This window comes from Maylandia zebra, linkage group LG3 (genome assembly GCF_041146795.1).
Source record: "Maylandia zebra isolate NMK-2024a linkage group LG3, Mzebra_GT3a, whole genome shotgun sequence".
NCBI classification, from domain to species: Eukaryota; Metazoa; Chordata; class Actinopteri; order Cichliformes; family Cichlidae; genus Maylandia; species Maylandia zebra.
This window is the reverse complement of record NC_135169.1, coordinates 5,873,171-5,890,062: the sequence shown is the minus strand read 5'-3', so window position 1 is coordinate 5,890,062 and position 16,892 is coordinate 5,873,171. Positions and strand designations below refer to the sequence as shown.

The 16,892-nt window shown below is 41.9% G+C and overlaps 1 protein-coding gene across 1 annotated transcript; it reads left to right on the top strand.

The window, feature by feature from the left end:
- Positions 1–14,281: 14,281 nt before the first annotated feature.
- LOC112430854 (nuclear factor 7, brain-like) lies at positions 14,282–16,058 on the top strand. The gene has a single exon (XM_024799353.2). It carries the CDS (start codon positions 14,301–14,303, stop codon positions 15,684–15,686), a length of 1,386 nt encoding a protein of 461 aa, XP_024655121.2. The 5' UTR covers positions 14,282–14,300; the 3' UTR covers positions 15,687–16,058.
- Positions 16,059–16,892: the final 834 nt, after the last annotated feature.

Here is a 16,892-nt window from a genome sequence, read left to right as displayed (position 1 = left end):
TGCCTTCTTATTTGATGCAGCCCAGCTGATTGTTCTGGAAATAGATTTAAATGGTTATATAAAAAACTGAGGCCTTGGCTGCATTTGTAGGTCAATAGTACCAAACAACTTTGGTGTTTGCAAAACTTGTGCATAATTTTTAGAAATGTACAATTTCTATTTGTATTTCAAGTTACCGTATTTTCACGACCATAAGACGCACTGTGCTAAAAGGCGCAGTCTCAGTTATGTGTGCCATTACTGTATTTAACACACACATAAGGCGCACTGGATCATAGGGCGCATACAAGTACCGTATGCGTATTTAAAAATAAAGCGGGAGCAAACCTGAGTTCGGTACCTTACTCACATTTTTATTACCAGTAATCGTCATCATCAACAACACACAAGCATACAAGTGTGCGTATTTAAAAATAAAGCAGGAGCAAAACAAAGTTTGGTACTCACATTTTTATCATCAATCAAACCCATCGAAGTCCTCATCCTCTGTGTCTGAATTGAACAGCTGCGCTAAATCTCCATCAAACATGCCAGGTTCACTTTCTTCACTGTCAGAGTCACTTTCCGTGCCGTGCGGCTCCTCGGAAATGATGCCGGCTTTTGCGAAAGCTCGAACAACAGTGCCAGCAGCCATGTTAGCCCAAGCATCTACAATCCATTGGCAAATTGTGGCGTAACTCGCCCGGCGCTGCCTTCCACTCTTGGTGAAACTGTGGTCTCCATCGGTCATCCATCGCTGGATGTGTTTGTCGCCGATGTGTTTGCTGCAGTAGGAGCGGAAGATGGCCAGCTTTTCCTTATAATCCGCTGGAAGTTGCTGCGCTACCGTAGTCCTGGTCCGGATGGAAAAATGGCACGGTTTCATAAAAAGTGAAAGTGAAACTGCTTTTAGCCGAATGGTGACCGTCGAAACGCTTCTCCCTTTAGCGTTCTCATTGTGTTCTCTACTACGTCCTCATTACAACACACAGGGTGCACTGCGCTATAGGGCGCGCCGTACTTTTTGAAGAAAATCTAAGACTTTTAAGTGCGCCTTATGGTTGTGAAAATACGGTATGAAAATAATTCATTAAACAAGTTTGTTGGTTTTACAGTAAAAAATATAACTTTTTTCTACTCGGATTTTGAATTCTTTGTCTGAATTTAGATCAACTATGCTCATATAGTATGACAAAATGAAAAAATAACTCAAATTTCAGATATTTGAGGTTGTGCTGAAAATACTGATACCAAACACGGACAAAAAAACATATTTTAAAGGTGAAATATAGAGGTAAAATCAAAAGTAGTCAAAAAGTAGCCAATTATACCCTGGACCCCAGAGGGTTAAGCTGTTAAATTTACTAGTACTCAACAACTGAGGCAATCGTTTGCGTTAATATTGATATGTTGTGTGAGATGTTTTTTGAGCATTAATGTCTAGATCTTTGAATTTTGGACAATTAAGAAAGATTACAACAACTGGGAACTATTACTTACATTTTACTACAGTTTTGAGAAATTGAAATTCTGTTGGATATGTTGACCAACAATGTATATGGCTATTTGATCTCTGTCCCCATGTATGTTATAATGTTGTAAAGTTCCTTCTGCAAAATCTCTGTACATCACCAATTAAAACTATATATATATATATATATATATATATTTTGATAAACAAAAAAAGTGATGTTCCAAAAATGTTGTAATGGTTGCACTAAACATAGTTGTTGCATTTTGAGTACAGAGAAGAGAAAAAGAAATACAATTAAAATATAAAAAATATAAAAATATAGCTCATTCACCAGCAGGACCTTCTTTTATGCAGTGATATGAAAAAGAAACTTCAATCAAATGTGTTGAACGGAGAAATGTGATAAACTAAATAATATATAAACTAAAAGGACAGAAATCTCTGTAAAAATGTAAGATAAGAAAGTAAAATATCTCAATAATCTAGGTAATATAACTATAACAAATTATTTTTGCTTTTTACTTTCTGCCTCTGATAAACCTCCATTAAGTATGACTATTTATATTGTCTTTTCAGTCTTTTTCAGTGGTTTGTCTAACAGCCCAGTTTCCACAATAAAACCTGTTTTATTTTTCTCAGGAGGACTTTCCACTCTTCCTCCCCACTCCAGAGAATACCACTTTGTGAACCAGCTGATGACCTGGACTGAAGCTCAGAGTTACTGCAGAGAACACTTCACTGACTTGGTCACCATCTACAACAGCAACATCAACCAACTGCTTCTCTCAATTTCACCAAGGATCAATGCTGGGGTTTGGATAGGCCTCTATAATGATCGTTACAGCTGGAAGTGGTCCATGGAGGGAAAACTTTTTTATGTTGGCAGTACACATGAATTTCTGATCTGGGCTAACGGCCAACCAAACTGTGCAAATGCAAATGAATACTGTGTGGCTCTTCAGGGACAAACACAGATGGATGATAGACCCTGTGGAGATTCTTACCCTTTCCTCTGTTACAATGGTAGGAAAAAACATTTGTTGCCATAGTTACCCTAAAATTTCATGATATTCACAACATGTTTTTTTTTTTTAATTCTTTGTTTCTTTTAATCTTTTACAGCCAAAAACACAAGTTACATCTTAGTGAAGGAGAGCCGCTCCTGGTCAGCGGCTCAGTTGTACTGCAGGACATACCACACAGACCTGACCAGTATAAGAAGCAAAGAGGAGAAATCCATCATCACGCTCACTTTGAATGGATCAGGGGTTCAGTATGTGTGGATTGGCCTCTACAGGGATCCCTGGGCCTCCTGGTCTGACAACACAACCTCCACATTCACTAACTGGATCTCTGGTCAGCCTGATAACTCCGGTTCAGTTCAATACTGTGGAGCAATTAATTTAATCTCAGGGAAATGGAGTGATTGGAACTGTGGTAACAGAGCCTGGTTTTTCTGTTTCACAGGTGAGGTCCAGAATGCAAACACTGTAAGATCCTGTCATCATGTAAAACACTAATGTTTGTGTTGTTATATGTGGTTCATTTTTAGCAGTGACAAAGCAAACAGTGGTGAAAATGAAGCTTCAGTCAGAGGCAGACATGCACAGCACAGAGATCCAGCAGCAGGTTTCACAGCAGGTCAGCAGTTCAGTCACCAACACAAACTTGACACAAGTTCAAACTATGCTTCATGTTTGTCATCATCTGCACATTTTGTCCAGCTGTTAGGCCTCATGCTGTCAGAAGGACTGACAGACTTCAGGATTCGTTGGAGGAAAGTCCAGAGTTACCGTGACGACCAGTCAAAGAAGCAGGATGTGGACGGTGGCTGCAAAACTGAAGACTGACTGGACTGAACAACTTCATGTGTGAAGTTAATAACATGCTGTGCTGAGCTGTCTCATCCTTTGAATCTTTCAATATTTCAGAGTGTAACGTTCCACCAACAGCTCATTTGTTCAGCTGCAGTTGTAGTTTGGTAGAAAGTCTTTAATCAGAGGTCCAATCACTAGTTTTCCTGACAGGCTCTAGTCTCTTGCTTTGTTTTGCAGCGTCTCTTTCAACACTTTAGACTCTGTCCTTCTGTGGACGTCACTGCACAGGCTTTGTCTGTGTGCAGTTTATTAGGATCCATAGTTCTGTTTCATCTGACAGCAACCTCTGCTGACTTACACAAATGATGGAGAAGAAAGTGAGGAGAGCCAGAGATCTGCTTGAGGAGGTCAGGGGGGACAACAAAACATTGTACTGTTTATGTCCTGTTTCTACTTCTACTGTTTAATAACTGTAACAGCCATGAATGAGACCATAACAGTCCCAAACCTTATCTGATAGAAATTTGGTTCATCGCTTTCAATGGAGTGCAGTTTCAAAGCATGCTGGATGTCCTCGTATCTGTCATTTTAACTTGACTGCCACTTTGTAGGAGCAGACAGAGTCACAGAGACCTAACTGTAGTAAGCAGAGCAGGTGATGGGTAAAGCTTGTGCTGGTGTTACCATAGTTACTGTTGTGATCTTAGTTTTTGACTTGTATTTTCTCCTGTGTTAACATGTTTGTCTACTTTTGTGTTTGTAGCTTTCAGCTTTCTTCTAGTTATAATTTAAAGGGTTTTTACGTGTTCAGTTTTTTTTATTTCAAGTAATAAAACAGCTATTTGATTGAAAACGATGCATCGATGTAGGCAGGTATACAGAAAGTAATATAAAGCAAGAGATACATATTTAAAAAATTATGGAAATATGGGGTTTTGAGGGTTTTTATTGCCTTGTGCGGGTCCTTTTCATATTCAATAATTTGACTATAGAACATTTACATCTTGCCCACACTGACAATTTGGTTTGTTTCATTAGCTTGGCTGGAGTGAACTCGTGAAAATAGGGACTATTTTTCTATTATTAAGTCAATAAGTACTTTGTGGATTTTTACACTGAGTAATAAATCATGTAACATTGTTCCAGATCCATGATCATAAATATTTTTGATGCTCAGGTTTTTTGTTTCCTTTTTTCTCTCTCTGTAAGGTTGAGGTTTATGTTGAAATCAGAAGTTTTCAAATGTAAAAGGCCTGAATGTGATTTCTACAATCTAAAAAAGAGCAGCTGTAGTGGAAACAGGAAGGTTGAGAGAAGACAGCTGACTGAAAACTCCAGAGAAACTTATACATGTTTAGTTAAACTGGTGCTGGGAAGTATTTTATACACATGTTGCAGTTATGCTTTGTACTACAATTGTGTTTAATATATAACTTTTTATCAATGACAGTAAAAGGTCAAATTCCAATGTTCCTGCTCAGACATGAAGGTTGAACGTTGTCTCAGAGTAAAACTGGATGCCTGAGGTCTCACAAAGTTCTCTTGAATATTTTCTGTTCGCCTGTATGTTTGCAGACTTTAACTTAAGGCATTACTCACAGTTTATACCACGCTGATGTTAACCACAGGTTAACCAGGGCAATCATGAAAGCACTACAAAAAAAAAAACCTTAAATAAGCAGAAGAGAAAAAACTAACTCTTAACCCTTTAAGACCTACCATAGAACCGCGTTTTTAGTCACTGAAAACGGAGATTTTTAAAAATGCTTTGGCATGTTCCTAGCAGCGTTTTCCTTCATTTCTGCCTTTACATGTGGACGGGGTTATTTTTTAAAACGAAAACAGAAAATCTCCGTTTTCAAAAAAAAACCTGTGTACGTGTGGATGTAGCCCAAGTCCGCCAGAGCTTATATTATATTTTTACATGCTGTAGTGCCATTTTTGGGAGCATTTCAAGTTGCTATACATCAATACAACAATTATAGCCCAGATTTTAATAATATGTATGTATTAAGTGAATATTAATTACATGAATTGCAAAAAAGTGCAATAAACTACAAAAAAATTGAAAATCGTTTTTGCTTTTTTAACATATATTTCTAGTTAGAGAAGTTTAAGAAGCTTATCTCTCAAAACTGCAAATACAAAAAAGTTGCACAAAATAGTTTCCCACCACAGGAAATTTATTTTGAGTGTCTTCATAGTTTTATTTTTGAAATACACCAATTTTTATATACTGCAGGAAAAACAAAAATAAATATTATAGTGCAAATTTGCAAAAAAGCAGCATATGCATCAAAATAAGCTATTTCCAGCAGTGCAATATGAGTCCTAAGCATCCCAGAAACGACACAGAAAGTCATAAAGTCAAAGATAACTTTTAAAAACACCAGTATAGGCCCTGATGGTAAAAAAAAACTACATTTCCGCGAAAATGACATCACTTCCAGTTTCGAGCAAGTAATGGTGGACATGACACGACTAAAGACTAAGTGTGACAGAGCCTTTCAGTCTGTGGCACCAAGGCTGTGGAATAGTCTGCCTCCACAACTATGTTTAGTCGACTCTGTGGATTCTTTAAAAAGCAGTTCAAATGTTTCTGTTACAGGCTTTCTAATGCAAAACATTTAATTCAATTATTATAAGTGGGGGCTCGTCCGGGATGTCCTTTTCCCCATAAGGAGAATTCCCATTTGTGAAAGAGAGAACGTGTGTTATGCTCCAGTTTGTTTTTTTCTCTTCTGCCCTTTTCCCTGTTTTGAGCGCCATGTCGGCTCCATTTTGTTTAGAGGATTTTTTAAAAGCTCCATCTGTTGTGCTCCTTGAGAGCTGCTGCAAATGCAAATTGCTGCAAATTGCAGAACACCTTAAGCTACAGGTCTCTAAAACACTCCGTAAGAGTGACCTGAAAGCGTGGGTAGTACACGAGTTGGTGGAGGCTGGTCTAATGCAAGTCCCTGATCTACCTGGAGTGCCTGTGGTCTCTGGTGAGCCTAGTCAAACTTTCTCATTTGAGGCGTTTTACCATAAAGATGGTACGGGTCATGACAGTGTGGGAGATGAGCGGGGGAAGACACCGCGCACGCTCCCTCGCTATGATCCCCTTTCCTCTGGAAGTTCACGGGACGGGGCCCAGCACGACTCCAGTTGGAGGCCGAGGAGAAGGCTCAAGTCAGGCGAGCTCAATTAGAGCTTGAGATCAGAAAGCTGGAAATAGAGGCAGATAAAACAGTGAGGCTGCGTAAGCTGGAGCTGGAGTCTCAGCCACGAGCCTCATCTGTCTCTGCTGATGGACCAGGTTCTGCCCCCGTGTCTACTACTCCTTATGACATTAGTAAGTGCATTTCTTTAGTGCCTGTTTTTAAAGAGGCTGAAGTGGATTCTTATTTTGCAGGATTTGAGTGCATTGCTGGTGCTTTGCAGTGGCACAGTGAGATCTGGCCCCTTTTATTACAGTGTAAACTGACTGGAAAAGCCCAAGAGGTGGCAGCTGCGCTTCCCTTAAAAGACAGTTTGGACTATTCTTGTGTTAAATCAGCTGTGTTGCAAGCATATGAATTGGTTCCAGAAGCATACAGGCAGAAATTTCGGCTACAGAGGAAACTTCCCTCCCAAACGTATGTGGAGTTTGCCAGGGAAAAAGGTATCCTCTTTGACAAGTGGTGCTCTGCGGCAAAAGCCAGTGATTATGATTCATTGCGGGAATTGATGTTGCTGGAAGACTTTAAAAAGTGTCTTCCAGAGAGTATAGTGTTATACCTGAATGAGCAGAAAGTAACCACTTTAGCGACTGCAGGAGTTCTCGCAGATGAGTATGTGTTCACCCATAAGTCCTCTTTTCTGGTTAAAGAGAAGTCACAGTTTAGTGCCGCGCAACAGGCTCGCACTGTTAAACCCTTAGGCTCTAAAGAAAGTCGAGATTGTTTCTACTGTCATAAACCGGGACATGTCATTGCGGACTGTTTGGCCCTGAAACGCAAAACCGTGAATTCTCAGCAACCCAAAGGTGTTGCCTTTGTGAAAGCGGCGTCCCATCCTGAGATGCTTGATTGTGGTGGTAAGGTGCCAGACCCTTGTTTTGACCCATTTATCTTTGATGGTTTTGTATCACTAACTGATAAATCCACTGATCTAAAATCTGTGCGCATATTGAGAGACACTGGAGGGTCTCAGACCTTAATACTTTCTAGTGCTTTACCTTTCTCAGCAGACAGTGCATGCGGATTTAACGCTGTGCTGCATTGAACAGAGATGAGTTATGCTCCCAGACCCATTCACCAGGTCTATATCAAATCAGAGCTCGTTACGGGATTTTTCCCTGCCGCAGTATGTCCAACCTTACCCATAGAGGGGGTGGCCATGTTGCTAGGAAATGATATTCCGGGCGGATTAGTGCGTCGTAGTCTGGAGGTGCTGGATAAGCCCCTCAGTTCTGATGCCCCAGATATTTCTGTGACCCCAAAGCTGTACCCAGCCTGTGTGGTTACTCGTGCCCAAGCCCGTAAAGATGGCGACGTTACCCTCGCTGATTCTGTGTTAATGACCTCATTTTCTGAGGAGGGTGCTGCGTTACCTGACGAAAACAATGTTTTGTCTTCCCCAGACTTGGTAAACCCTGAGGAGCCTGGTCCATCTGTAAAAGAAATACCACTGCCTTTAACCAGAGAAAATCTGTCGGCGGCCCAGTTGGCTGATGAATCGTTGCAGCAATGTTTTAAGCATGTGGTAACTGCCCAGCAAGCTAAGATTGACCAACAAGCCTATTTCATAGAACAAGGTGTGCTAATGCGTCAATGGTTTCCATTGGGTGCTAGGAGTGTGGACTGGAGTAAGGTTAAGCAGATTGTCATACCCACGCTGTATCGGTCAAAGATCCTGGCGCTTGCTTGTGAAAGCCAGTGGTCGGGACATTTAGGCTGTCATGAATCGCTGTGCGGCAGGCAGGAGTTGGACCCAAAATGCAGGACTCACAGACTCAGGGAGGTGAACTCAAAACTCAGCTTTATTTGCTGGCAGGGAAAAAACATACAAACTAATCTAAACTGGGAACTTAGAAAACTCACAGAGAGCCACAAGTAGATCCACACAGCATGAGGAACGACGCGACACTGACTCAGAGAAACACAGGGTTTAAATACACTGGGAAGTAACGAGGGGAATGAGACACAGAAGGAGGGCACAGCTGGGAGAAATCAGGACTGACGAGACAAGCAAAGCAGGAAGCATTCACATGAGACACGGACCATCAAAGTAAAACAGGAAGTATCACACAGAGACGCGAGCTTGACACAGTGGAGACAGCAACTAAGAAATACAGAGACATAAACCATAAGGCAGAGGTCTAAGAACCAAAATACACAGGGAAATACTCAGCTGGGAACACAAGAGACTAGACTAGAGAGAGTAACAAAAGACCAACCATGAGAACATAATGCACAATGCAGAGTGACAGAAAACAAGAAACTCAAACATGCAAAGACACACAATTACGCAGAACAGAGGGGACACAGAGAGACATGAAGGGCAAGGGATCAAAACTAGAAGCCATAGAATAAATCACACACAAGTACAATAATACAAAAATCACAAAGAACTAAAAACGCTGGGTCAGGAGACCCAGGACGGTGACATAGGCATCACAAAAACGTATCAGTTACTATTAAAACACTTCTTCTGTCCTGGCATGAAATGTGATGTGGCAGCTTTCTGCCATAGTTGCCATGTGTGTCAACTTGTGGGTAAACCAAATCAGGTTATACCCCCTGCACCATTATGTCCCATCCCAGTAGTCGATCAACCATTTGATCACGTCATAGTAGACTGCGTAGGTCCACTACCAAGAACAAAGTCAGGAAACCAATATTTACTCACCATTATGTGTGCAGCTACACGTTTCCCTGAGGCTATTCCACTGCACAAAATTACAGCAAGGTCAGTTGTGAGAGCCCTTACTAAGTTTTTTTCTACATTCGGCCTGCCTAAAGTCATCCAAACAGATCAAGGTTCTAACTTTCAGTCTAAATTATTCAAGCAAGTAGCTAAAAGCCTACAAATCAAACAGGTTGTGTCCTCTGCCTATCACCCAGAATCCCAAGGAGCTTTAGAGCGGTGGCATCAAACCTTAAAAGCCATGCTCCGCAAGTATTGCTTAGAGGCCAAAGTGGATTGGGATGAAGGGATTCCCTTTGTGTTGTTTGCTGCTCGCGAAGCCGTCCAAGAGTCACTCGGGTTCAGTCCCTTTGAACTAGTGTTTGGCCACACGTCTCGTGGCCACTTAAAGCAATAAAAGAGGAACTTTTGATCCAGGAAGGGAGCCCAAGAGTGGGAGTGACCAAGTATGTGCAAGATTTCCGTGAGCGTTTGAGTCAGGCTAATGCTCTGGTTAAGCAGCACCTCACTGTTTCACAAGGAAAAATGAAACGCACTTATGATAAGGCTGCTGTCAAACGACAATTCCAGACAGGAGATGAAGTACTTGTTCTCTTGCCTGTCCCCGGATCATCTCTTTCTGCTAAGTATGAGGGGCCTTATGAGGTACGCGAAAGAGTAGGAGAAACTGATTACATAATCGACACACCAAATCGAAGACGCAAAACCCGTGTTTGCCATATAAACATGTTAAAGTTATACCACTCCCGACCCCAACCAAAACCCACTGGGAGCTGTGCTCATGTGGCTGTCTTCAGTCACTCAGAGGTAGAAAGCACAGACGAGGGTGATGGTTTAAAAAGGAACTACTCCAGTTGTTCTAAGCCCCGCTTGCTTAACTCTGAAGTGTTAAAATCATTCCGGAGTCAGCTTGATCACCTGTCTTCCGAGCAACAAGAAGACGTAACTAGTTTGGTCCATGAGTACCCCTGTTTATTTGGCGATGTGCCAACACGGACTACAGTGCTAAAACATGACATTGATGTTCAAAATGCAAAGCCCATCAAACAACACCATTATCGCGTAAATCCCACCAAACGTTTGTTGATGAAGCAAGAAACTGAGTACCTGCTACAACATGGTTTGGCAGAGCCCAGTCAGAGCCACTGGAGCTCACCATGCTTTCTAGAAGCGAAGCCAGATGGTTCACCTCGTTTTATCACTGACTTCCGCAAAGTAAATGCCGTTACTGTCTCTGACTCTTACCCACTCCCTAGAATTGAGGATTGCGTGGACAGTATTGGAATGGCCCAATACGTGACTAAATTAGACCTTCTCAAAGGCTATTGGCAAGTCCCCTTAACCAAGCGTGCTTCTACCATTTCAGCTTTTGTAACGCCTGACACCTTTTTGCAGTACACTGTCATGGCATTTGGGATGTGTAATGCACCCGCGACATTCCAGAGATTGGTGAATATGGTTCTCTATGGCCTTTCCAACTGTAGTGCTAACCTATATGATCTGGTTATATACACTAAAACATGGTTGGACCATTTGTACACTCTGCGCCAAGTATTCTACCGTTTAGCTCAGGCTTCTTTAACCCTCAATCTAGCTAAATATGAATTTGCTAAGGCCACAGTGACTTATTTGGGCAGAGAGGTGGGACGCGGGCAGGTGCGACCTCTTAACGCCAAGGTGGCAGGACCTCTTAACGCCAAGGTTGCAGTGATTATGGAGTATCCCACGCCTACCACCCGGCGGGAGTTGAGCAGATTACTGGGAATGGTGGGTCATTACAGGAACTTCTGTAAAAACTTCTCCTCCATAGTCCAGCTGTTGACCAACCTGCTAAGCCCTACGGTTGATTTCCTATGGTCTGATGAGTGTCAGGATGCCTTTGAAAGTGCAAAAGCCCTCCTATGCCACACTCCCATGTTAAATGCCCCCGACTTGACGCGTCCATTCAAATTAGAGGTTGATGCCAGTGCTGTTGGGGCTGGGGCAGTACTGTTACAAGAAGACTTGCAGGGATTGGACCACCCCATTTGTTACTTCTCCCGCAAGTTTAACAAGCATCAGGTAAACTACTCCGTCATTGAAAAGGAGACATTGGCCCTGTTGCTAACTCTTCAGCACTTCCATGTGTACTTGGGGTCTGGCACATTACCCGTTGTAGTGTACACTGATCATAATCCACTTGTATTTCTTGGCCGAATGTTTAACCACAATCGATGACTCATGCGATGGGCCTTGCTGCTACAAGAGTACAATTTGGAGATTCGGCATATAAAAGGATCAGAAAATGTGCTAGCTGATAGCCTCTCCCGGTTGTGAGTATGACTTGTTCTGTTGTCTGCTGGGAGTCCTGTGCCAGCCTTCTATTATGCAGATCACAGTGTGATCACGGACGATTGGCTGCCTGGAGATCCCATGACCACTCCAAGACCAATTGACTGGCTGATTGTCTGCACCTGGGAGTATAAAAGGCTGAAGAGCCTTCACACTATGGGGAACTGCTGCTCTGAAGTGAACATGCAGTGGCCTCCTCGTCTGCTTTGCATGTGAACATTGTTTGTTAAACCTGTTTGCTGTGTTAAACCTGATATACAGCTGACCTTAGTTTTACTAGAGTCTTGTGTTTGATTTGAACTGTGTTTGTAACCTCTGATATTCAGCTGACCTTAGTTTTATAAGAGTCTTGTGTTTGCTGGCTCACCTTAGTTAACCCTTAGCTTTTATTTGGTGTGCCGCCAGCTTATCTTAGTTAACCCTTAGTTTTTATTCTTGCCTGTTCTTTTCATTGTGTGTTAATTGTTTCCCCGGTGGTCTGTTGAACAGCCCCGTCGGTTTTTGGTTTAATGTTTGTAATAAAACCCTTTATTAACTCAGATTTCGTGAGAGGGCTTGTGTATGTTTCTCCCCTCCTGTCGCCTAGCAGAGTGTGAAGCGCTTTGTGACCGCTGTGAAAAGAGCTTAATAAATAAACTTCAATTACTTACCTCTGAAAATCAATCAATCAATAATCAAACAGTGAGTTTTGTGTGTTTTACTTGGTGTGTTTCAAAGATGGAGGCCACGCTGCTCTCAGAGGACTGTGTGTGGTAACCTTAAAATCACAGACCATCCTTTGGTTCTTCTTCTGGTCCTGTGAAACTTCCTGTGTGGTGCCTTTCAAATTAAAAGCCCTCCCTGACTGTAAAGACTGGACTGTGCTGCAGCTGGTGGAGCAGCACAGTCCAGCTGTGCAGGTGTGTTGTGTTTGATGGAGGACTGAAGTGTGTGTCCAGCTGAGCTCTCTGTGTGCTCATATATACAGATGCTGATAAACACATGTTTGTATTTGGACCCTGTTACTAATCAGGACCTGCTGTGTGTTTCCTGTCCACAGGTCTACAAAGAGTCACACTTCCTGCTGTGGTTCAGATGTTCAGCGTGTTGCTTTGTTTCTCACATGTTGGCTCCACGGTCTCTGCTGCTGTGGGCTGATGTCATGCAGCAATACAGCTGCTCAACATCTGGCCTTGTTTTCATCAGCAGTTATTTGACTTTTACATCACATGATATTTGCATGCAACCTTCAAACACGTGTGGAGAATTCATTATTTCTTTGAAAGATTTTTTAGTAAATAACAGAAAAAAGAAAGTAAGAGAAATTTTTTTCTATAAAACAGTGAAAATTCCACAAACATGTAACTCACCACTGTGTGAACATCACAGGGGAGAAATCGTTTCTCTGAGTCAGAGATGAGTGTCAATAACACAAAAGTAACACTCAGTGTCATGCAGTGACTTTTACACAACCAGATCAGATGAACCAACTCACACTAAAACATGCATTTTGCTGCAGTCTTTACACTTATTTCTTTTCTTTATGCTCTTTTATATATTTTGTAAAAGAACAAAAAAATTTTTATATCAGCAGCAATTTTTCTCAAACTGCTGCATCACAGCTTTCATGCTGTGACCTGCAAGTGAAATGAGATAAAAGCTCTTTATCAGTAACTTATACAACTTCTGGCAGGTTAATGTCTGAACTTTGGAGTGAAACACACCCTTAGTTACAGGAAATAACACCACTGTCTGTAACAAAGTGAATCCACCTTAACACCACCTGTGTGTGTGTGACTGCATTACACTCCCACTGCTGGGAACCTGAACAAGAACCAGAACAAAGTCTAAAATACAAGCTGACAAACAGCTGCACCACCGAGTGACACTTTATTTTATAAAATTATCTAAAGGTTTCATGTTCTGACCTCCATGTGAAATGAGATAAAAGCTCTTTATCAGTAACTTTTACAACTTCTGGCAGGTTAATGTCTGAACTTTGGAGTGAAACACACCCGTAGTTACAAGAAATAACACCACTGTCTGTAACTAAGTGAATCCACCTTAACACCACCTGTGTTTGTGTGACTGCATTACACTCCCACTGCTGGGAACCTGAACAAGAACCAGAACAAAGTCTAAAATAGAAGCTGACAAACAGCTGCACCACCGAGTGACACTTTATTTTATAAACTTCACAACAGGTTTCATGTTGTGACCTGTGGAGGTGAAAAGACACAAAACCTGTTTTACAGCTTTTGCGCTGCAGGAAAGATTGAAACACACCTTAGTTAAAAGTCAAACAGCAACATTTTCTCCTCCCCTCACGTCACTCAAATGTGACAAACCAGGAAACAGGAAGTTCTTCGTCCTCAGTAAAGAGAGACGCACAGACGATCAGACTGAGCTCAGACCAAACTAGCAGCTTCCTCATTGGAAAAGTGTAAAAGACCATAAACAGCTCCGTCACTGCTTTCATGCACTGACCTGTGAAAGGGACATGATATAAAAGCTGTTTATCATTAACTTTTACAGCTTCTGGCAGGCTGATGTCTGAACTTTGGACTGAAACACACCCTGAGTTACAGGAACATTGGTTGTTATAACTGAGAACTAAACTAGCAGCTTCCTCTGAGTGAGTCCAGCTACAGGAGAGAAAAGTGGAAAACTCCAACACTGCTGCTTCAAGCTGCTGACGCTCCACACACTGAATGTGAGTTTGAGCAAAAACACGACTCAAAGGAAGTTTCAGTGAAGGTGGTAGAGGAGGAAGGGGAGCCAGGACTGACTGTACTTCCTGTCTGCTGTTTTCAGCTTCACTCACAGACTCAATGGCTTCCAGATCAGAGGAGGATCTCTGCTGTCCGGTCTGTAAGGAGGTCTTCAGAGATCCTGTTATTCTGTCATGTAGCCACAGCTTCTGTAAAGACTGTCTGAAGATATGGTGGAGAGAGAGACCAACACATGAGTGTCCAGTTTGTAAGAGAAGATCTTCAAGGGATGATCCACCTTTAAATCTGGCATTAAAGAACCTGTGTGAGTCGTTCTTACAGGAGAGAGATCAGAGAGCTTCAGAGGCTCTCTGCAGTCTGCAATATGAGAAACTCAAACTCTTCTGTCTGGACCATCAGCAGCCAGTGTGTGTCGTCTGCTGTGCCTCAGAAAAACACACCAATCACAGATTCAGACCCATCGATGAAGCTGCACAACAACACAAGGAGGTACTTCAGGAAACTCTGGAGCCCTTAAAGAAGAAGTTAAAGGTTTGTGAAGAAGTTCAAGTGAAGTTTGATCAAACAGCAGAACACATTAAGGTCCAGGCCCGACACACAGAGAGGCAGATTAAGGAGCAGTTTAAGAAGCTTCACCAGTTTCTAGCAGAGGAAGAGGAGGCCAGGCTGGCTGCACTGAGGGAGGAAGAGGAGCAGAAGAGTGGGATGATGAAGGAGAAGATGGAGGCTCTGAGCAGAGAGATAGCAGCTCTTTCAGACACAGTCAGAGCCACAGAGGAGGAGCTGAGAGCTGAAGACGTCTCATTCCTGCACAACTTAAAGGCTGCAGTGGAAAGAGTCCAGCGCTGCCCCCTGCTGGATGATCCACAGCTGCCCTCAGGAGCTCTGATAGACCAGGCCAAACACCTGGGCAACCTGACCTTCAACATCTGGAACAACATGAAGGACATGGTCTCCTACACTCCTCTCATTCTGGACCCAAACACTGCAAATCCAAACCTCATCCTGTCTGAAGATCTGACCAGTGTGACTGAAGGAGGAGAGAAGCAGCAACTTCCTGATAATCCAGAGAGGATTGATTTTTACAGAGCTGTCCTGGGCTCTGAGGGCTTTAACTCAGGGACTCACAGTTGGGATGTTGATGTTGGAGACAGTACATTGTGGGTACTGGGTGTGTTAGCAGAGTCTGGGCAGAGAAAGGGAAACAAACTGTCTGGAATTTGGAGAATAGGGTTGTTTGATAATGAATACTACAAAATCTCACAATCACCTCCTCACACTCATCTCTCATTCCAGCAGAAGCTCCAGAGGATCAGAGTGAATCTGGACTGGAACAGAGGAAAGCTGTCGTTCTCTGATCCTGATACTAACACACACATACACACCTTCACACACACTTTCACTCACAGGTTGTTTCCATACATTCGCACTAATGATACAGTGAAGGTGTTGCCGTTGAAGGTGTCAGTGCAGCAGATGAGTTGAGGATGATGATGTTTCTAATGTTGTTTCCTGTCAGTGAGTTGAAGCTGTTAAACTGCAGCTGTCCTCCTGCTGCCTCGTTGTTCCAAAGCTCTTTGTTTCTCTTTTAGTTTCACTGTTTCTTTCTGTTTCTGCTGTCCACCTTTTCACATGGAAAATCATTTCACTGTTTCTCACTGAATGACTCCCCAAACTAGATTTGAAATTCTATCAAGTTTCTAATCATTGCAAGTGATTCATGTTTCTATTTGATGTGTAAATGGAGATGATTTAGTTTGCTGGGATATGGACTGACATGTGTTGAATGGGAGGAGCAGTTTGTTGTTGTCTTCTTGTCTGTTTATGACAACAATAAATATGTTGTTGAAACAATGATTCATGTTTAACTCCATATATGAAATGTTTCTGATCTTTGAATTCTGTTTGATTAACCCTTTACAGCCGATCGGAGCGGGCACGCTCCATTTTGCGTAACTATTTTTAAATCCCGGTAGCACTGCAACCACGTAAGCTAGCGCAATAATTTTTTTTGCATATGAAACCGGAGGAGTTGTACTTACATCTTATGCCATCAGCTTGTCCTCGGTCACGGTTTCCTTCCACATAAAGCTTTGCAAAAACTGCATAAAAATCACTTGCAGCAACAAAAACATGATATTCCAGAAACACGCTTCGCCGATCCGATCAGCTGTTTGTAACACTTCCTACGTCCATCAGCGCGAACTATCACATGACCGCATGACCTGCCCGAAACCGGAAGTGACGTCATTTTGCGGAAATGTAGTTTTTTTACGATCTGGGCCTTATGAGCCTATACTTGTGTTTTAAAAAGTTATGTTTGAGTTTATGACTTTCTGTGTCATTTCTGGGATGCTTAGGACTCTTGCTGGAAATAGTTTATTTTGATGCATATGCTGTTATTTTGCAAATTTGCACTATAATATTTATTTTCGTTTTTCCTGCAGTATATAAAAATTGGTGTATTTCAAAAATAAAACTATGAAGACACTCAAAATAAATTTCCTGTGGTGGGAAACTAGTTTGTGCAACTTTTTTGTATTTACAGTTTTGAGGGATAAGCCTCTTAAATTTCTCTAACTAGAAATATATGTTAAAAAAAACAAAAACGATTTTCAATTTTTTTGTAGTTTATTGCACTTTTTTGCAATTTATGTAATTACTATGCACCTAATGCAGACATATTATTAA